Raw genomic sequence first — 22,984 nt, 5'->3', positions numbered from 1 at the left:
TAAGTTACCTACCTAATTGCCCTAAAAACTACCTACATAATAGAAGGCAAAAACATTCTACAATTCAATTCATAAAACCCGCGCGAGCAATTCATTATTAATTACACAGACAGGTAGTCTACTAGTCGTTATCGTTTGCCAGTTTCAATACTTCCAACTCTTCCAAGTTCCAATGCGATTACTCATCATCGCGGCGCAACACGGCGCATCATTAATTCTGAAAATCATTACGTTCATAATCCCTGCGAGTGCGAGCGAGACGGCGAAAACTGGTCGAAACCGGTTTGGGGCTAGTACGCATGCACAGCAGGCAACGCCACGCCACGGGGGACTGACCGCAAGAATAATACCTACCTAGATCTAGTAGGTATGTATTACAGGACGCGTGTAAGTACTGTAAGTAATTATTTTGTAGATTTGATGTTCTATTATATACACGTATATCCTCATGCGTTACCGATCTCTATGAATAATTGAATATCATTGTGTAAAAGAGTTATGTAAAAAAAGATGGAAGAAGGTTAGATTAAATTACATGTATCTGGATAATTTAAAAACAAAATGTAATTGCAATTGAATTACTTAATGTAATTGCAATTGAATTACTTAATGTAATTGCAATTGAATTACTTAATGTAATTGTAATTGAATTAATTAATGTAATTGCAATTGAATTACTTAACTGCAATATAATTACAAAATGTAATTGAAATTGAATAACAAAATGTATATGAAATTGAATTACTGAATGTAATTGTAATTGAATTACTTAATGTAATCGAAATTCAATTTCAAAATGTAAATTCGATTGAATTACAAAACGTATTTGCAATTGAATTACAAAACGTAATTGCAATTAAATTACAAAATGTAATTGCATTTGAATTACAAAATGTAATTGCATTTGAATTATAAAATGTAATTGCAATTGAATTACAACATGTAATTGCAGTTATAAGGAAAATAAATTGCCCTTTCAAGAAACAATTACAAAATGTAATTAGAAATTATTTTTTAAAGGTATTGATGGTGATTTAAGATTTTTATTTTGATTATCCGGATTTGGCTATCCAGGGTCCATGTCCGGTTCCTGTCTCGGATCTCTTTGGGCCCGATACGAGTCCGGGACAGTCCGGGTTGTAGGTATGGTCCGATCCATCAGTCAGTTTCGGATCTGCTAAAGTGGAACATGTAGTGATGTAGATATACAAAGTTGGTATCTATATCTATCTGCCTACCTTCGTATACGTACGTTAATATGTACATATTGAAAAAATAATAAGGTACTTAGGTATAGGAAGAGGTAAGTAATTTAAATAATTTAAATGTAGTTACAATACCTACTTTAATTGTTCACAAATGAAATTATTCTAAGGGCGGAATAATAATTATGAACAGTCAGATAAATTCTACGTGACGTGATTTATGATAATGAAACGAGGTCATGCGAACGAAATCGTCGCGCCGCGAGCGATTATCCGGTTCCAGTTCCACGCTGCATAATAATAACGACGAATTCTTATTATTACTCCGCTCCGCTCGAAAGTGCTCGAGTCGGCGCGCCAGCGAGGTCACGCCAACCCGAGCCGGGCCGATAATAATACCCGTCGGTACCTACCTCGCCTCGCTGCGTTCCTACAGATACTTGTGTTGTATAACCGTCACGTCACGTCTATAGAAAGTATATGCGAGACAACCCGACAATACGCCACGGGTGCGAACGGGACGGAACATATTAGCGTCAGTCTCCGTCTCTGTGCTAGGAATTGCCAGCCAGCCAATACTGTACTGGCATACTACACAGGCCGGTTGGCATCTGCGTCGTTCGACCATTCGGTTCAAGCTCGTCCGGTCCGAACGAATTGAATCGACCTTAGCTTGAGTAAATATCATATTCAGAGTTTGAATTCATACCTCTGATGTTGTTGAACTGTTGTTATTTGAATAAATTAATAAAACGTTCAAGAATTTTTCCGATTGGATTACATTGAACACTGTTCAAGTTCATTTCGTTGTTCATGTCTCGGGTTATTTTGATCGGGTTTCCGCGCTCAGCGTTTTGACAAGTGCTCGTTTATTTGGCCAGCCATTTTGTATTCACGAAGAAAGAACTGTGACAGACAAAAAGTACGCGGAAAAACCATTTTCTTGTTTATTATTCATTGTTTTGGCGGAAAAGTGAATAAGAACTTGTGTAATATACTGTATTTACATTAGTGAATTGGACTGATATTCGTTTTATGCCGGATTATCGGACATGACGCCAACTTAAGTGTTTCAAGTGGGATTTGTTTTAACGCGTCTTTTTGGAGAAATCTCAGAATTCACATTTATTGGAAGAATCTATTCCTAAATAGTGGTTGAGTGGACGATGCACGTGAGTAAATCTTAATAATAAATCATTATTATTTATTTATTGATGTACGGTGCAAGGGCGGCATGTTATTGTTTTTTTCTTTAGTTTTTGTGAGTTGTTTTCAAAGGGCACGTACTGTATAGTGATTTGTAGTTATTTTATATTGTGATGGAATAAATTCATTGTGCATTTCTTTAACACATACCTACAGCTACTCATTTGTATTGTTTTTGTAATTAAATCATTTAAATATTGTGGTTTCAATGCTTTTCATCAGAAACAGAACCAATAACCACTAAACCAAGAATAATTATTGCATTTACGTTCAGATGTATTAAACTGTTTCCTAACATTTCATTTATATTTGTTAAAAATTAAAAGTTTTTGTACTGATTCTCTGTTTTTTTTATTTTATATTCTTGATGTTGCAATGCCTCTGCACCAATTGGCCATACTTGAATAAGTCTACCCAATGAGTCCAATGCCACACTTTTGGCACCAAATCATTATGTGCCAAGTTCTTGGGTGCTTATTTAATCAAAATCTACTTACTTGTTTACAGGTAAATCATGGCTACAAAGTTAGAACCTGATTACCCGTTACCTTCCACAAACAATGATTCAGGTTTGTTTTGTTTTTGCTTTATTTCTTGTCTAATCATTATTTTCACTACTTTATCTAGTACTAATTGTTTGTGTTTAGTCTAACGGTCCTTAATATAGCCGGTCAAACAACTTTGTCAGTAGAAAGAGGCGCAAAATTCAATTTTCTATGGGACACGGACTCTTCACACCTACCTTTTTTAAATTTACTGCTGTTTTCTACTGATGGAAAGGGCTTGACAGACTTTATATCCGTGTTATGTCACTTTTATCTTGTTTCATGCCTTTTTGATTGTTGACTAAGTTAAATAGAACTAATATAACATAGAAGTGTGATATTGGAGTGTATTAATAGCACGGTTTTAAACATTTTAACTTGAACCCAATTTAATAGGTATAGTCTGTCAAGCCGGATATGTCAGTAGCAATGTAAATCAAACTAAAGTATGGTATCCCTAGGAAACGAACAAAAAGCAGCAATGTACATCGAACATCGATGAAATGTAAACAAAACAGTTCCACAGATAAGATATAAATGACACGCGATTTTCGAATAATTTAAACGTAGTGTTGCTAACCCGCGATTTTTCAAATCTGCCGCCTTTTTCTACTGACAAGATTTGCTTGAATGAGTATATGTGTTCTGTTATCCACTTTCAATAAAAAAAGTCTATCCCATTTCTATTAGGTACACCACAGACACTATGGGCAATTATAGCTGGTCAACCAAATCTTGTTAGTAAAAAAAGGCGCGAAATTCAAATTTTCTATGGGACGATATCCCTTCGCGCCTACATTTTTAAAATTTTCCGCCTTCTACTGTCAAGATCTGGTTGACCAAGTATAGTGATAGTGATAAAAAAACAAAATGACCAATTTTTTTTATTACAATGTAGGAGTTACCCAATTGAGTATAAAATAATTTGTAGATAATGTAAATAAAGTGTAAACTTCATATAACATCACTTGATATAACGTTTCAATCCCTATTGGGAAGGTGCGAAGTGGGTGGAGCAAGAAGTGGCGCTGATTGTCACAAACACACGTTATCTTATGGAATGTCAAACATTGATGCTAACGGCAGCCGTTGGAACTAATTTTACTCCATAAGATTTAAAAAGCCATAGAAAAGCCGACAAAATGAGGGCAACACCAGTCATGCACCTAGTGAATAACGTCGACATTTTTGCCGTAATATTAATTTCTCTCTATTTAATGAAAACTCTGTATAATGTCAAAATTTGTCCTGTCCCTTGAGTGTCGCCATATAGAGTTTACACTATAATCAGTCTAATGATCATTCATGATATTGCCTTTTTTCTTAGTTTTATTTTTGGAGGTATTTCATTATTTGCTCATTTCATTTCATGGTTTGATTTTTTCATTTCATTTCATGGCTTTGCCCCATTCATTTTGGTATTTAATTTCACGTTTTAAAAGTTTTTTTATTGTTTTGTTTTGTTTCTTCAATGTGTATTGTAGAGTATGGGCTATAACTGCGAAAACCGAAGTTCGCAAATTGCGGGCATCTGTCTCTATCACTCTAATTACGCCTTCATTGGAATAAAAGAGAAAGATCCCCGCAATTTTCGAATTTCGGTTTTCGCGGTGCCCCTCTGTTCGGAAAGAGAAGTATCGTGGAATGTATGGGGTCCAATACATTCCACCACTCTTCTCTTTCCAAACAGACTCTAGAATGTTATTTTCAGCTTGGAATACACAGCTATTTAAATTCTAAATGAGCAGGATGCTTCAAGGAACTAGAACAGGCCCAAAATCTATTTGTGAGAGGTCATACTATACTGGTTAACTCCTTTGCAAGAAACTATGCATTGCCATAGTGTAGGAGAGGCATATCTAATATTATTTAGTATCGGAAATCGAGGCTTTTAATACAAAACGGGGGTCAATAATGGACAAAGTTCACCCACTTTGATATTCTACTCTTTTGAATTAAAAATAATCATTTATTTACAAATAAGATATATACAGTGTATTACTAAAAGAAATTAAAAAACTAGCTTAAATCTAAAATAGGCCCTTGAGGCATTGTACCAAGGATGCTGGCGACATTTCTTCGCTGTAACGCAATGCTGATACGTTGTGCGAGATAGCCGCCAGCTCTTCGGTCACCAGTTACGTCAACCAGACGCTTCGCGATTTCTGCGAACAACTTATGCGCGCTGGGACCCCATGGACCTAGAGTTTCAACTCCGTGGCAATTTCAACTTTCATGAATTAATTTGAATATCATGACAAATATTGATAGCTGATGATCTGAAAGGCCGCTCCTGAAGTCTCGGATCTGTAGCCAAAATTGGAAGTTGGAACAAACGGCTGCTATCTTGAATTTCTTCATTTTGCTCTAATCATGATAAAAAATAATATCTGAGGATTTGAAAGACTCCTTAGTAGTTGTGTCCGACCGAAAATGTTTTTTTGCCGAAACCGAAACCGAAAGTTCGGTTTTGGCTCTAGTTTCGGCCGAAACCGAAACTATTGTAAACTTCTTAAAATCGTTAAAAAAATGTCATTAAACTGCGTCGACCGTCCAGTGGCGAGCTCATTAGGGGAATTGTGTTTTCTAATTAATAAACCAATTAATTTCTGTATAAATATTGTTGTCCTACTTGCTCCCCAACTTTTGGCCTTTGTCACATAGTTTAGTTTCATAGTACGAAGTACCATTTCGTAGGTTTCGGCCCGGCCGAAAGGTTCGGCCGTTTTTTGGCCGAAACCGAAACTACGGCCGTAACATGATTTCATGGCCGAAACTGGCCGAAACCGAATCTTCGGTCGGACACTACTTAGTAGGAAACCAAAGTCAGTCAGTGGTAGTCAAAATTGTGTTTTATGTCGTTCAAGCGCAAAACTACCTCGGCAAAAATGCCTTTCCTCCCTTGGTTATCAATCTACTGTTGTAGTTTTTGCACCAGGCCAAATAGGCCAATTATTTTTTACTTTATTATCAGGTATGAGTGACCTCTTTACTGAACAATAACTGAAACTGATAAAGTTTTGCTTGGCTTATTATAAGTAAGCTCGGTATGACCTGAATCTAATACTATTAAAATATATTTTGTCAGCTAAAATTTGATTAACTTATATGTATGTATAGCGGGCTCCCGCCGCGCTTATCGTCTGTCATTGTATGTCAGCATGTCAGCTCTTTCGCTTTCAGAATCAGAATGCTTTATTTGTAAAACATAGGTAAGTATTATATTATATTATATATATATACATTTGCTTCAAGTTGTAGCATATAGAAATCATAATCCTTCCTTTTGCCGTAGTTACTTAAAATAGCAAAAATATATTGTGCACAGTAAACTCGATAGAGGCAATTTTCTTGACGACCAAGCTATTAAAGTAGTTGGGAAAGTGGGTTACAGCTCTCTACAGCCGAGAGAGGCCCATTTGTAACAGCTTATTCATCAATCTTATCTTATCACAGGGGTGACATACTTAGCCACTGTGTGACAAAACCCCTAATATAATAATAAATATAAAAAATACTAATGCTCCATTTTAACGAAACTCCTTTCCTCTTTTTACAGATGGGGAGGAACAAGAAGATTCAATAGAAGATCCCGACCCAGATCAAGAGGAAGAAGATCCGCCTCCTCAACCCTCAAATGTCCACACTCTTCTGGAAAGGCTTCGGTCCACTGGAGCTCTTATAAAGAAACCCGTTAAGCAGGAACACCGGTGTTTCACGTGCGAAGAGGACTACCCCGACTGGGAAAAGCTAGAGAACCATCTGATTCAGCACGTCTCCCTACCGTCCATCGTACTCGACAAGCTGCCGTCCGACGACGAGTATGCCCCCTCCGGCGACGAGTGGTTCGACGAGGACCAGCCCTCCCCACCACCGAAACAGGACCTCCAGAAAACGCCACAAAAAATAGAAATATCACAACTCCTCAAAAATACCGGCATCTCCATCAAAAAGCCCGGGGAAAATACTTCCAACGCCAATTCTGAGTCCGCATTAAGCAAACTGAGCGGCCTCGGCTTCACTATTAAAAAGAACACGACGCCGATAAAAGAGGAAAAACCGGATCCTTCATCTGCTAATGACGTCATGCAAAAGCTGGGCAGTCTCGGAGGCATCAAGCTTAAATTGAAATCTGATGGCAACTCAAACTCGTTCAAAGTCATAAACGGCCTTAAAGACTTTAAAACTTCTGATGACGAAGGCCAAGAGAGCGGGAACGAGGATGACAACAAATATGATGCTAAAGATTCTGAAGAAGAGCCTGACGATCAGGAGCCATCAGGGGACGAACAAGAGGAGAAAAGTCCCCCCGTCAACGCAGGCAAGCAAATCAACAGCCAGGCTAATCTTAGAAATAAAAAAGTTATCAACGTGACCAAAATAATCCCGCCTAAAACTGAGGCCGTCACGACCCCGTCTCCTGTCAAAGTTCAGCTCGCAAAACCAGTAAGACCAGCCGTTAAACAGACACCTAAAAGGGGCGCGAATTTACCCCTCGCGGCACCTACCCAAGGGAAGGATATTTCTACAACCTCAACCCCTGAGCGGCGGGACTCGAATGCGAGCCATACGAGCGCGGAAAATGTCACCGTTAAGCAAGAAGTGGTGGATACGTCGGCGGAACAATCTACGGCTGGAACACCCTTGTTCTCAGTCATTAAGTCTGAAAGAGCCTCGCCGCCTCCTCTGGGAGGAAATGCAGCTCCTCTGCTTGAAAGCACCCCTGTTATAGCTAGAATCAAATCCGAACCCGATGCGGGCCCCGCCGCCGCTCACTCCCCAGCCTCCACGGCATTCAGTCGAGCGGAAACTCCCCTTCTCCCCGTAACGAAGAAGGAGGATACCGGAGTAACCGTAATAGAAATCAACGGTGATTCTGGCGACGACGATGACGACTGTTGCGTAGTATCAGCCACGCCGGCTTCTGATGTTAAACCGCCTTTGATTCCGAAAACTGAACCGCCTTCTTATCCTCCACCGGCATACCACACTCCACAGTCTAGCTACAGCTCCACACCAGTCCTGGCATCAACTTTAAGTTCAATGGCAGGTGGTTCATCTACTGAAAAACAGCATTCTTTCAACTGGAACGCACCCGACACGAAACCGGCAATCGATATGCTTGAAAAAAGTGCAGACGAAATATTCGAGAGCCTTCTCTCCAGTGCTACAAAAAAGGAACATTCTCTGTCCGATGCTAGCGAATACATATCTTTAGACACCCTAGGTCCCCAGCACTCCTGTGACGTGTGCAATACTAGATTTACAAATATATCGCTGCTCGACGATCATATAAGGATGACGGGTCACACGAAAAGTCTCGTCGCGCCGACTTCCTCGTTGATGCCTTACAGTTCAGCGGGAGCGAATAGTATTTTATCACAGCTGCTGCCGGTGAAATGCTTGGCGGATCAGGTCGGGAAGCTCTCCGGAATGAACAGCGGCCCCGGATTCACGCATCAGCAAAACGTCATGATCAATATTCAGGCTTATCCCGGAGGAGGGATGGGGCCACCCCAGGCGGGCTACACCGCGTACCCCCCCGGGCAGAACGCGTACCAGCCCGGGTACCAGCAAATGCCGGGGAACGGCATGTACGGGAACGCCCCCGGAGCGATGCCGGGCCAGTACCCCGGCCAACACTACACGGGCGGGTACGGTCAGCAGTCATCGATGGGCTTCCAGGTGCCGATGTCGAAGCCCGGCTTCTCCCCGGGAATGCAGCAGAACTCGTACACGACCCCCTCCTCGCCCTACTCGACCGCCTCGCCGATTCAGAACATGCAGCAGGCGTACGGGCAGACCGCGCCCGGCTTGATGAACCCGCCCATGGGGCAGATGGGGCCGCCCGGCTCCTCGCCCGCCCACCCCTACCCCGCGTCCAGCCCCGGCGGCATGAAGCCCCCGACGAGCGCCTCCAGCGGCATCCGCATACAGAACGTGCAGACCTTCCCGCCCGGCCAGCTCGCCCCGGGCGCCGCGCCCAACACGCAGATGCCGGCGCCCGGGCAGATCAGGATGGCGGCCGGCGTCGGCGGCGCAACACGACCCCGCATGCCCGTGCGCGGCGCGCGGCCCACCATCCGCGCCGGCGTGCAGCTGCAGCGCGGGGGCAAGGCCGGCCCGCGCATGCCCATGAAGCGGCCCGCGCCCATGCCCGGCGGCCCCGGCCTCAAGCGCCGCCCCGACATGCTGCTCCCCGGCAAGCACGACAACGAGGACTGCCAGGTCATGGCGATGCAGAAGCAGCGCGAGGGGCTCCCGATGATCTCGAGCGTCCAGGGCGCCAAGGACAAGCTCAGTCTCGGCGGCCAGATCTCCGTCACCAAGAAGACCGTCAACAGGGAGGCGAACGCGATGGCGAACGTGCTCGCGTCGCGCGGCATCAGCATCAAACAGAAGCAGAGGAGCCGGTCGCCGACGCCGGAGCGCCCGATCCCGCACATCCCCAACCTGGGCGCCGGCGTCAGTATTAAACACACCTCCAAATCTAGCACCTTCTCGATTCCCGAGGCGCAAGTCGGCTCGAACATGCACACGTGTAAGATCTGTAGGAAGATGTTTTCAAATTCGACCTCGCTGTCGACGCATATGGCGGCGGCGCATCCCCAGAGAGGATTCAAATGCGACGAGTGCCCCGCCTCTTATCCTAAGTCGCTCCAACTCCAGCACCATAAGCGAGTGTTCCACAACGTTAGCGGGCCCAATCGGGAGCTAGGTTTGCCCGTGGTGGACCTGTCTCAGGAGGAGAACTTGCAGAGATTAAGTAGTTTAGGTATATACAGTTTTATTCCCCTAGCGAATCGCGAGCAGGCGGGCGGGTGCTTCGGCATTCCGGTGATATCGGTGCACAACGTCAACAACGGTATGACGTCGAGCCTGCAGGCGCTCGGGGCCGACGGCCTGCTTAGTTTAGGACCTTTAAAACCATTACCAAACACGTAAGTTAAGTAGATATCTCATTTAATTTGTTGGACTTCTTGAAAATATGAGTTATAATTTTACAAGGCAACTTTTATTACATATATGGAATGATTTTTACATCGTGAATCGAAATATGTTTTGTGATTTACATAACATGTGTAACGATAGCTATAACATTACAGTAAAGTATGTATTGTTACATATGAAGACAGGAAAACGTGTTTCTATTTGCGATATATGAAGTGCAATACGCAACCATAGAGAAATATAGTAAGACAAGAGTGCTCACTCCATACATCAGTTTTGGTACCAAAAAGACTATTCATTTCAGTGTCTACATCTAGCATCGAGTAGCGGAACTATCAGTACTGCTACATCTATTGTCAAGTTGTAGTACTGATAGTTGTAGTGATGTATGGAGTGAGCAATCTATGTATTTTTTTCTCTATGACACAACATACAAATGTTATAACAAACAGTTGCGTTTCTTTGGTTCGTTCGATTTCAAAACAAAAGAAATTCAACCATAATTCCTTCGCCATTGATTTCAATTTCGAATGTTATTTTTAGTACGGTGGGCTTTAATGGTCTCGTAAAATTCTTACTCATATTTTGGTATAATGAAGTTACTGTGTAAATGTGGCAGTCAGAATCTTTCACTATAGACTTTATAATTGTAAGTTTAGGCCTGTTAAAATTGTCAGTATTCTACCTTTCAGTTGGCTCAAAGCATTAAAAACTTAGGTAAAATTATCACTAATTTTTATACATAGACATGTATTATGTATACCTACTCATTTTTATATAAAAAATACAAGCAGAAGTTTATATGTTTGTTTGTAATAATGTTATAACAGTTTGTTTTAAACGTGTATGAAAATATGTACTTTATTTGAAGTGTAATTGTGTCTCCCATTTGTATGGAATATATTCTCGCTCGAGAATATTACCCATAGTAAATGGAGAACGTTCTCGGCACAGCTATAGAAGTGTAATAAAATAACACTCGATACATCACCAAATTATGAAAGGCAATTAAATCATTGGATTGCATACGAAATGCATTAGTTTTATGTAACATGATGTGTTTGTTTCTTCAAACAATTTCGCGTTTTTAAATTCATCACAAAAATCACATCCAAAAAAAAATTTTGTTACTATTTTCGAGACATCCTGTATACTTACTTTCTAGAAAGAAAGAGACAAAGAGTGCATTCTTAGTTTAATGTATAACTCGAAATAAAACTCGCTTGCTAGTAAATACTGCATACCTAATTTGTACGCATCTGTAGCCTTAGCACGAGTGCATCGCGACATTATCCCGCGCGTGACCTGATTTAGAGCAGGACCAAGTTAACTCTGCGTTTCGTTTGCAGTACAAAGTAGGGAAATGCCATCATTAATTTGTCACATTTCTATGAAAATAATTATGACGTTTATAATGACACTCCCACGCTTTGTTCTATTAAATTCGGCAAAGTTAGACGGACTATCCGTCTTTTTCCCTCTGTATTAATTCAAAGGATAGATAGCCTATCGCGCAGGGCGTGAAACAGTTGCGGCGCACTCGTGCTAAGATTACTGAACTGTTTTCATAGTTTTTATACGTAATAAAATAAGAACCGAGTTACATAGGCACCTATTAGTGTCCGTACCTAACAATTATAATTATGTTTTCTACAACAATTCTGTAGGCCTATCACAAGAGCGGCGCGACAGTATCTCTACTTATATAACTTTTCCTCACTGTATTAACTAGAGAGGAACGGGTAGTCTTTCACGAGCAAGATACTGTCGCGCCGCTCCTATGCTAGGTCTACTGCTGAAGAAAAGTATCAAGGAAATTAAAAAGAGAACCTGGAAAAACGCATCTCAACAATGTTTTAGATGGTGTCATTTAGCCCTAAAATAATGGTGCATTGCCTCCTATTTTAACTCACAGGGAGCTCACTAGATGGCGTTGCGCTATGATTCTAGGTCTAGACCAAGTAGCGCCATCTACAGTCTCATTCAAAGTTACTCTGATAACAGTTTCTTATTAATTTATTCCTCTCTGGTATGAGACGGCAGCTGGGGCGATGGTAACCATGGAAGATACATACACTTGAGGCAGAGTAGAGTTTATTATATCTACACGGTCGCCCACACGTGCCCGGCGACCGTGTAGTTTTTTATAAGCGCTTAGGCTTCTTATGTATGTAATTGTTAATACATAATTATAAGCGTCATGGTTGCAATTGCCTCTTCTAGTAAAATTGATTTAGCATGCTAATCTATAGAGCCCGTAATTTCCTTGAAATAGTTTAACATAAACAATAAACTTATAAATATATATAACATAACATTATGTCAAATGCAACTCTATTATTATGGTGTTGTGCAGTTACTATAGATGGTCAAGCAAATCTTGTCAGTAGAAAAAGGCGCGAAATTGAAATTTTCTATGGGACGATATCCCTTCGCGCCTACATTTTTCAAATTGGCCGCCTTTTTCTACTGACAAGATCTGTTTGACCATCTATATGTACTAGTACTTTCTAAGATATTGTCAAAATATTTTTATATACAGAGGTAGAACTTTTTATTTACGTTATAACTAAAAAATACTTAAGAAAGAGACTTTATACGCGATTATTGACAAGATATGAGTTTTTAGTTCTGTGCGGCATGACAGATTATGATTTGAAATTTTGAATATTAGGTTAAGTAAATAAATAGATATAAGAGTAGAGAAGTTTTGTAATTTTGTTTGAAAATAAATTCCTATATTTATGAATAACGTATAAAGTTTTTTATTTCAGTAGTAATTTCAAAAAGTAGAACAGCAATTATCAAAAGAATAATCTCTGCCATATAAATAGATGAAAATATGAGGTTACGGAATGAGCTAAATTATTAAAGTGCTTCGCTTTTGTTTGACTTTTAACTAGCCGAACTGGCGCTACAAGGAGGACTATTAACCTTTTGGACGTCAATGACCGATATATCCTCACCGTAGGTCCAACGCCGCAGACCGATTAATCGCTCACAGACCACAGAGCAACATAGACCTACGTGCATATGCATAAAGTTCAATTTCAGTTTTGACACTTCGGTGACGTGGCGTCAGCGTGACAGCTTTTGTGTTTGACACGGCGTCGAAAAGGTTAATAAGCCCTATTTTACAGTGGGTAAATTTATAAATAAAACGCAAAATTTTCGCAATAAATTTATTATTTCATATTAGAGCTCGACTGAAATTATGTATTATGTAGGTATTACATATATACGGCACGTGCATGCACAACCCACCACAAGAAGACATTCCCATTTTGTGCTTCAAAAAGGATCTTATACAAATGAATAAAAAGGCTATTTTATCTACTGGTCAAAATGCTTCTGGAATGTAATCAAGTGAAATTGTGACTGAATTTTCGAATGGGGCATGATGCTAGGTTTCTTAGCCTAATTGACTGGACTTAATCTAGTGTTTGGCTGAAAATATCCCAAGTGCTAGGTGAAAAGTACCCAAGACTCCTTTCCAAAAACTACAGGTAGCTTATAGGTATATTAAACCAATTTAGATGGTACCAAGCAAAGATACCACACTGCTTTGGGCATTGGTAGACAAATTACTTTTTAAATTTATGATCGACTGTACCCTACATGATTCACTGTGGTCCATAGCACATAAGAGCAGGGAACAGGGAAACCCGAGTACAGGGAACAACTGATCCCCTGTGCCTGGTTGATTCACTGTTGCCATAGTAAGTACATGTGATATAGCTAGGGTAGGAGTCATCTCGAGTCTCTTAAGGTGGTTTATTCAAGTTTGATAAGCTCAACGTCGAAGATGAGAGTGGAGTTGGGGGGGATGACGCCGGGGTGGCCCTGCTGGCCGTACGCGTAGTCGGGCGTGCAGGTCAGCTTGGCGCGTTCGCCTACGGACATCTGGAATCGAGAATGTTGGGTTAGATTGGAGGCAACATTTTAGGCTGAAAAAAAAAAAACTGGGAACATTAAGGCACACACACCGGGCACACCAGGCGGTCTAGCATGAGTTGCCTGATGCACATGCCACTTTTTTCATTAGTGGGCAGATTGTTGAATTTGGTTTTTTTCATAGGATTGGTGAGTTCCCCCCCTGGTATAAGTTGCAGGGTTCTCCAAACCCCGGCCCGCGGACCAAATGCGGCCCGCGAAGCGTTCCAATCCGGCCCGCGGGAGCTAGGCTCCAGATGTTCAGCCCTAACAGCAGCAACTTGATACACCCCCCGCGCGAAAATTCTGAACCGCAATATGGCCCTCAGGTAAAAAAGTTTGGAGACCTCTGATCTAACTAATAAATTGGGGGTAGTCTCTAACACCAGACAATGTCACATTTTTTTACACACATTATCTTCTGTTTCTCACCTTGGCAACACCCTCATCCCAGCCTTTGATGACCTCTCCTTTGCCGATCTTGAACTTGAAGGGCTTGCCGCGGTCGCGGGACGAGTCAAACTTCTTTCCGCTGGTCAGCGTGCCGGTGTAGTGGACCACTACAGTCTGGCCCTTCTTCGGGTATGTGGAATCTGTAAAAATAAATAATAACTATTTAGGGACAATCTAAAACAGCTCGAGTTATCGGGAAAAAATGACAATTTTTCGGGATTTTGAGACTTAAGTCAGGAAAAAAAAACCATTCAAATAAAGTAATTGTATTAAAAACAACGATATTTTATATTATTGGCACTACGTCAGCTGCTCTGCCCATAGACATTTTTATAACGCTGACGCGCTCGATACGGCTGGCTCGCTCGCTCGATGGACGACAGTTAGGAACTTGAATTTATTGTTTTATAACATGAAGCTGGTTTTCGGGACAATTTTCACTTTCTCGGGAATCGGGAACACATGCTAAAAATCGGGAGAATCCCGCCAAATCCCGACCATCTGGCAACCCTACTAGGAGGCCATTCCATGTATGGTTCTTAGGAGGTACCAATATTTCAGCACAGTTGCCAAATATTCACGGAGTACCAGAGTAGTAAGTATGTACTTACAATATAGAATACCATGGCCACTGGCTAAGAGTGTTTACCTAGCTTTTATAATCTACCAAAGTACTAGCAATTGCAGTGGGGACCAAAATAAAGCCCTTGCTACACGGTCGCCGACAAGCCTTCTAACCGTCTGACCTTGGTCTGTCCTTGGTGAGTTTTGGTCAAATTTTGTTGGAAACAACTGTCTACACGGTCCGTCCAGACCAAGGCCACGCGGTCTGAGGGGCTTGTCGGCGACCGTGTAGCAAGGGCTTAACTAATATGAGGTTAGGACACATCCACGTTAGGCCTGTAATTTTTTGATGCAATAAATTTATAAACAGGAGAAGTGATAAATAAAAGTTAAGTTACCTAGTGTGTGCAGTGCTGCAGAAAATAAGTGGAATCAGAAGTTAAAATAATGTGCTCAAGATCTAATTATAGAAACATTGGAGATCTATAGTTAATATAACAGTTTTTATTTATAGATCAATTGTCTGTCAAAGCCTTCAAGGCTTTACACTAATAGGCCAACACAACGCTATTATACTACCTAGGCAATCTAAATATACTTGCCTATAGAAGATATATTTATAAACTTCAGCTGAGCGCAAGACCTAATGAAGTGTACAATAATTGCTTAAACACCAAATAAATTGGAAGTATAGGTAAAGATAGACGATATTTTTGCATCGATAGAACAGCATGTGTTCTAAAATGGAGTTGTACATGAATAGGTTAAGAACTCGCCTATGGCCGCAGAAAGACGGTCACCTTATGTCCTTATGAAAACAACAATCAATAAAAGAAGTTACCATAACAAATAGATTATTCTTGTATCGTTTTTAACTTAATTAATTATAGTTCTAGGAGAATTAAGCTCTAATAATTTAGTAAAATACGATGAATGACAGGAGAAATCTTAAGGCAGTAGATTGGTTAAATGTGAAAAGTAAATCGTTTAATTAGATGTATATTTGCTTACCATCGCCAGGGGTGATTGTGTCCACAGTCACTCCCATTATTGTTGTTGTATTTACAATTCAATTACTTATTTCGAAAACCACGCTATACTAATGCACCGCCTCCCCTTCACACCTACGAACACGAAACGAACAAACACAACCTACCTACGCTACACGCTACACTACGCACGCTGCTAAAAATAATTAAATTCTAGTCTATGGTGCCATGGCGCCGATTCAAAGGACTGTGATTGGTCCATTGTTTGACGTTTAACCATAGACAATTTCTTTGTTTTTTTACAACACAATTTGACAATACAATTTTTTGATCTCACGGTCAGCAGTGAAAATAAAGCTCAATCACATGTAAGTTTTTTTATATGGTGTTTGTTGGCAAGATTGATTGGAAACGGTGATATATTTAACCGCGAAAATCGAAGTTCGCAAATTGCGGGCATCTGTCTCTGTCAATCTTATTACGCCTTCATTGGAGTAAAAGAGAAAGATCCCCGCAATTTGCGAATTTCGGTTTTCGCGGTAGAACCCGGTAGGCCCTCAGATCGAGGGCATTTCTATAGTACGGTTAACTTTTGTTCCTTGGAATTTTTATAGCTGGTCAACCAAATCTTGTCAGTAAAAAAAGGCGCGAAATTCAATTTTTCTATGGGACGATATCCCTTCGCGCCTACATTTTTCAAATTTGCCGCCTTTTTCTACTGTCAAGATCTGGTTGACCAAGTATAAAACACTCCCTTCGGTCGTGTTTTAATTTATCGCCACTCGTTTCGAATTTCCTCTTTTCCGCATTTATATCGTAAATATAACTATTTCCGCCCCCTCTGCCGCAAAATGTACAAAAAGCAAAATGTACACAACGCGCAAAATGTAACAACAGGTAAAATGCTAAATACGCAAAATGTGCACAAGATGAAACGTACAATAAGCGGAACGTACAAAAGCACATTGTACAATCGCATAATGTACAAACCTGAAAATGCGCACTACTAGCAAAACGTACAATACGCAAAACGTGCAATATGCAGATAGAGTTGTAAGCAAAATGTACATTTTTTTTGTATTTTATGTGTCCCACACCACTGCTGGGTTTACTCCTTTACCTTTATGGGGAAGGCCAAAATTTTTTCGAGATTTCGGTCAGTATGGCCTCAGTAATCGTGTTGGAAAAACATCCTGTATATAAAAGAAGAAACTGACTGACTGACATATCAACGCACAGCCCAAACCGCTGGGCCCAAAGTTTTAAAACTTGGCACGTAGATTCGTTATAAGGTCTAGGGGTGCACTAAGAAAGGATTTTTCAAAATTTACCCTCAAAAGGGGGTAAAATGGGGGTCCAAAGTTTGTATGGGGAATCATGATTTGTTAGACCATTTTATTAAAAACTTCGTAGAAGTATTTGTAACGACAAATTAGTAAACACGTGTTTCCGCATTTTTGAGAATGCAACCCCTAATAGGGGAAAATGGGGTCAAAAAGTCTGAAAAGATAGAAAATGATGATGGAGTCGCGAAAAACTTGTGTCAGACATCGAAAATGAACTCACCAAAATCTCGATGTGGGATCAGGACAATCTAGTCCGATTCAACCCTACCGAAACACAAGTTTGCGGACACGAACTTTTAGGGCACATCCCTAACCACGGAAGTACTGGGATTCTTGGAGTCGATATCGAGCTGTTAAGGAGGAGGTTAAGGAGTAAAGGAGTAAACCCAGCAGTGGTGTGGGACACATAAAATACAAAAAAAATGTACATTTTGCTTACAACTCTATCTGCATATTGCACGTTTTGCGTATTGTACGTTTTGCTAGTAGTGCGCATTTTCAGATTTGTACATTATGCTATTGTACAATGTGCTTTTGTACGTTCCGCTTATTGTACGTTTTATCTTGTGCACATTTTGCGTATTTAGCATTTTACCTGTTGTTACATTTTGCGCATTGTGTACATTTTGCTTTTTGTACATTTTGCGGCAGAGGGCTTCCGCCAAGCATTGCTAGTGCTTTTCATCCACTTAGGAGTTACTAGTCGTTTCATCTTCAACCATTTCGCACTATCTGCCAAATTTTTATTTATATTGGACCAAGTCATCGAGGTCATGACAGTACACCTACATTTTTTTGCACAATTTAATTAAAGTTTTCAACCAATTGAATCAATTGGCGTGGACGCAAAATGAATTTGGCTTGTTTCCTGGGGGCCAATTTTTGAATTTCGACCGCCTGATTTCGTGAATTTCGTTCAATAATATCTCCACTACTAGGCATTAAAATTCTACTAATAGAATTGAAAACCAGTGGTCAAATACCACTAAAGTCTATTTTTTTATTCGGTAGACTGAAATGACAGCTAATTGTATGAATATGAAATGTCATTTCATACTATTAACTGTCATTTCAGTCTACCGAATAAAAAAATAGACTTTAGATTCCCAATTTCTATCGCTCGCATTTCAATAATTAGCATTTCACCGTTTTCCACCGAAATTGAGCGCTCGAAATTCAAATATCGGTCTACTGGCATTTTTTTTAATTTCTGAAGCTCAATCTTAGTGACTGAACCATAAATCTAGAATAGGTGATTGTGATTACTTTACTGATTAGATAGTAGGAGATCCGACATATATGGTCGACTTTAATGTCTGACGGATGAAACTTACATATTATGAAAGAAAATATGTTCCTGAACATAAATAAATAGGGTTGCCTAAAGAAATATGGTCAAGGCATTTTTAATTAATTAAAAAAAAATTCTTCAAATTTCACCGACCTGTCTGACAAACGAAATAAGTTCCAATATAAAGTATACAACTTGTACAATATAAATCAACTAGGTTGCCTATCTTTTTCCGGTCACTATTATGTGGTTGCCGTGTTTAAACAGGTGAGTTTTTATCGATAATTGCACTCATCTGTCTGACGCTTGATTTATACATCAAAATGATGGTAATTTTATTGCGAATACAGTGGCATAGGGTTGCCTGCAAAAATCCGGTCACAAATAAAGGTTGCCAGGCTTTTAAATAAAATAAGAAGGGAAGACTTTTAGCGATAACTCATAAACGGTTTAACTTATTTGAAGAAAAAAATTTTTTTTTCAAAAAATAATTAAAAATAGTCTTGACCATATTTCTTTAGGCAACCCTATTTATTTATGTTCAGGAACATATTTTCTTTCATAATATGTAAGTTTCATCCGTCAGACATATCGGTGAAGGTCGACCATAACCATATATGCCGGATCTTAGACTAAGATTGTGTGGACGCTTGATGAGATTGACGCCAATTTATACTCAAACACACCCACTTTTCAAATTTTCTATGAGAAGGTATAGTATGTTAAGAAATTTTCGTCAGTAGAAAAAAAGCGGCAAATTTAATAAATGTAGGTAGTCGCGAAGAGTAATCGTCCCATAGAAAATGTGAATTTCGCGCCTTTTTTTTCTACTGACATAGTTGTTTGACCGGCTATAAGTAACTCTTTGCAAAATTTATTGCAAGTGAATTTTTCCCTTCGGCCGTGTACGTAACCGACCTTTCGTAACTGGTAACGAAGGAAGAAAAAATGATCTTTGTACGATACTGGTTTCGAATAAAGATTATTTTTTCTTCGTACGTAACCATAGTTACGAGAGAAGAAATTTTCTATTTGAAATTACGAAAAAAGACTATCTATTCCTCATACGTAACTGAGTCAAAATGTTTTAATCATCATTGAGCGTAGGTAACATACTGATATGAAACCTCTTCAAACTCCTTACTGTTATAGACTAGACTAACTGTTATATCCATGAATGAGTTTCAAAAGAAGACTCTATCTTAGTCTGTATCCTCCTTGTGACCAGTTAGAACTTATTGACGGAATGACGAATAGGAACAGATTTTCAGTGTGACCAATAGCTACAAAATTACTATGTGACTTAATAGAACTAAATTTACTTGTGACGGGTTGAAACAAATATTATTGCTTTCTGCAGTATGACCGGTTAGAACAAAATTTTGGTGTGACGAGTTGATCCTAAATCAGGAATACGATACTAAATTATGCCCTTAAACGGATCATTACATTATGCGCCAAGCATTTATTTTAATTCATTATACAGTTGCTAGTGTACTAGGTGCACCAAATTATAATTAAATGATAATATAGATCTATTAAGCCTTTCTTTGTAATTAACTAGCTTTTTCCCGCGGCTTCGCCGGCGTACTAAGACTACTAAAAAATGAGGTTTTCCCCAAACAAACTTTGAACCCCCATTTCACCCCCTTAGGGGGTGAATTTTGAAACATCCTTTCTTAGTGCACCCGTAGACCTTATAAGGAACCTACGTGCCAAATTTGGAATCTCTAGAACTAGCAGTTTGGGCTGTGCGTTCATATGTCAGTCAGTCAGTCAGTTTCGTTATGTAATCTAGTCCTTACTTAGTCTAGGCGAAGGATCGTATGAAGAAAATTAATTCTTACTATGTAACTGGTTACGAACCACCTTCGAAAGATGGTGACTGATTACGTACGAGAAAAAAATGATCTTTATTCGAAACCAGTATCGTACAAAGATCATTTTTTCTTCCTTCGTTACCAGTTACGAAAGGTCGGTTACGTACACGGCCGAAGGGGAATTTTTGACATATGCTCGTGATTATTTTCTATCGAGCGAAAGTCAAAAACTCAGGATTCGAATCACTGAAGTCCTATAATGAAAGGCCTCAAGATTGCTAATTAAATTTTTGCCAATCGTATTGTGATATTGCGATCTAAAAAACCGCTACGACCTATGACGCCTACGACATTTCAACCGCTATGACGCCTAAGTGTAAGGCCTGAGTGGACGCTCGAAGCGGAGCGTTCAGCGGGGCGTGCAGCGTGGCGTCGAGCTTCCAAGGGATTTGAGTAGCGTGCACTAAGGCCGCTACTATACGTTTGCATTTGTTTAACATGCACGCCGCACGCCCCGCCCCCTGCACGCCCAACTTGAGCGTCCACTCAGGCCTTACACTAATACGACATTTCAAAAACCCCGTTCTCTGAGCATACTGCAACTTAACCCCAGGAGGTAAAATAAAACAAACATTTACAAATATAAACATTTTATAACAAATATCGTATTTCAACACGCAGTGCCAGGCTTGGGAGTAACTTAGTTAGCCAGATGTCTAAATAAATTCAGTTACAATACAACTTACTCCAACATTCTGCCTTAAGCCCCCTCCAGACTATGTGCGTGAAGTGTGGAGGGGGCTTTAGATAATGCCATCAAAATACATCTATGTTACAAGTACAGTCGGCTCCAAAAACATCAATCTCGAGTTTTGCTAAGATTTTCGTCCGTCTTAACTTTGCACCGATTTGAATAGAGTAGAACAAAGTCTGGCCGTGTCATTATAATAATTTGTAATTAATGATGACATTTCCATACTTTGTCATTGCATTTGGCATGCAGGGTTCGCTTAGTCAGACTCAAGTCTACTACTTAGTTATCTAGCATAGGTAGACATTTTTAAAGCTAACTGTGCTTAAGTAATTCCTGTCATTGAAGTACATAACACATTTAGTAGCATACTTAGCTTTTAGCAAATTAAAAATCCTTGGATTTTACAGTAGGTATGTGCAGTCAACAGCAAAAGTTGCTAAGCGGGCGAGGTGTTCAAAATTATCTTTACGCGACTTTATTGTTAAGAGAATATGAGCGTGTCAAGGTAAGTCATTTTGAACACTTCGCCCGCTTCGCAACTTCTGCTGCTGACTGTACGAATACAGACTTATAACATATCTTTATAATAGTAAATATAGTACGAAGTAAGAATAGGCCAAAAATTATATACCTATAGTTTTAACTTATCTAAACGAATGTAGTGTGAGTTATTAAAATTTAGAACAAGTGAACTTAATAACTACAGGATGTCTAGCGAAGATTTTCTAATAATAAAATCCACATTCATCTTTTTCTCATAAAACTAAATAATTGTAGTATATATATATATATATATATATATATATATATATATATATATATATATATATATATATATATATATATATACATATATATATATAGTTTTTATTTTTTATTTTTTGAATTGTTATATCTGCCACTGGACACCCTGTAAATTATAAGCTTGCTAAGTTGCTATGTGACCTATTATATTACCGCGAATGCCGAAGTTCCACGAAGTTCGCAAATTGCGGGCATCTTTCTCTTTACTTAAATTAAGGCGTAATTAGAGTGAAAAAGAAAGATGCTCGCAATTTGCGAACCTCGGTGTTCGCGGTGTGCCCTCTGAGGTGAGAACCGTCTGTTTTATTTAAAAGTCCAAGGATTTTTCATAAGCTTTACACTAAATATTATTTGTCCTTATCATATCTATAAATATATACTTATGTATTATGTTGGCGTTTTGTGCATATCATTCCATTCTTAAAGCTAACTATATTTTTGATCACAACGACTATTTTAACACAGATAATTATTTAGAGCATGCAGCGCCATCTAGGGCGATTAGTTTGCACTATAACCGTCAGAGAATGATGAGTGGCGATTTTAAGGTCTTATTATATTAGCAATCAACAGCGTAGAAGCTCATTCTTGCAAATATGCGAAACCGCGCGTATTCGCGAATGAACATCTGGGGCCCGTTTCTCAAAAGCTTGTAACTTGTAATACAAGTGGAAGTCCCTTTTTAACAACAGCTGTAAAAAAGTGACATCCGCTTGTAGTACAAGTTATAAGATTTGAGAAACGGGCCCCTGACAGCCATCACATCTGAATGCCATGAATGTTTGTGGCCCAGGCATTATATCGTATTATAGATGATGTATAGTCACCACGAGGTGTGCTGAATAAGTTTACTGATGTGCTGACGGAATGTTTCCCAAATTGTGTAATTCTCATTTGGAAAAATGATTTGAAAATTTATGTTGTATGCATAGGAACCGAAATTTTCCAATTAGAAAATGAAAGTTTGCTTTTATTTTTGCCTGAAATTTCCGAGAACTTTTTGGTAACTTTCCGCAACTTTTACACCTATATCTGTCTTCAGAAAAACTAGACAACCACTGTTTGACCATACCACACATACCAATTTTTTATTGTCATTTTCTTACTTAATGAATGTTTTAAT

The 22,984-nt window shown here is 39.6% G+C and overlaps 2 protein-coding genes across 2 annotated transcripts; one reads left to right on the top strand and one right to left on the bottom strand.

Moving 5' to 3' along the window:
- The first annotated feature begins 1,788 nt into the window (after window positions 1–1,788).
- On the top strand, window positions 1,789–9,993 carry LOC134657998 (uncharacterized). The gene is made up of 3 exons (XM_063513593.1): window positions 1,789–2,377; window positions 2,919–2,980; window positions 6,516–9,993. Exons 2-3 carry the CDS (start codon window positions 2,926–2,928, stop codon window positions 9,899–9,901), a joined length of 3,441 nt encoding a protein of 1,146 aa, XP_063369663.1. The 5' UTR covers window positions 1,789–2,377; window positions 2,919–2,925; the 3' UTR covers window positions 9,902–9,993.
- A 3,671-nt stretch (window positions 9,994–13,664) lies between these two features.
- On the bottom strand, window positions 13,665–16,008 carry LOC134658084 (peptidyl-prolyl cis-trans isomerase Fkbp12). Its single transcript, XM_063513687.1, has 3 exons — window positions 15,869–16,008; window positions 14,273–14,433; window positions 13,665–13,810 (listed from the first exon to the last, which is right to left on the bottom strand). Exons 1-3 carry the CDS (start codon window positions 15,903–15,905, stop codon window positions 13,682–13,684), a joined length of 327 nt encoding a protein of 108 aa, XP_063369757.1. The 5' UTR covers window positions 15,906–16,008; the 3' UTR covers window positions 13,665–13,681.
- Between the last annotated feature and the right edge of the window lie 6,976 nt (window positions 16,009–22,984).

The sequence above is a fragment of the Cydia amplana genome, chromosome 21, assembly GCF_948474715.1.
Source record: "Cydia amplana chromosome 21, ilCydAmpl1.1, whole genome shotgun sequence".
Lineage (NCBI taxonomy): Eukaryota > Metazoa > Arthropoda > Insecta > Lepidoptera > Tortricidae > Cydia > Cydia amplana.
This window is presented reverse-complemented; position numbering and strand designations above follow the sequence as displayed.

Coding starts and splice junctions, on each gene's coding strand:
- LOC134657998 (XM_063513593.1), top strand. CDS start 2,926: ATGGCTACAAAGTTAGAACCTGATTACCCGTTACCTTCCACAAACAAT. Junction 2,981..6,515: donor TTCCACAAACAATGATTCAG/GTTTGTTTTGTT, acceptor CTCTTTTTACAG/ATGGGGAGGAACAAGAAGAT.
- LOC134658084 (XM_063513687.1), bottom strand. CDS start 15,905: ATGGGAGTGACTGTGGACACAATCACCCCTGGCGATG. Junction 14,434..15,868: donor CACAATCACCCCTGGCGATG/GTAAGCAAATAT, acceptor TTATTTTTACAG/ATTCCACATACCCGAAGAAG. Junction 13,811..14,272: donor GGGATGAGGGTGTTGCCAAG/GTGAGAAACAGA, acceptor TCTCGATTCCAG/ATGTCCGTAGGCGAACGCGC.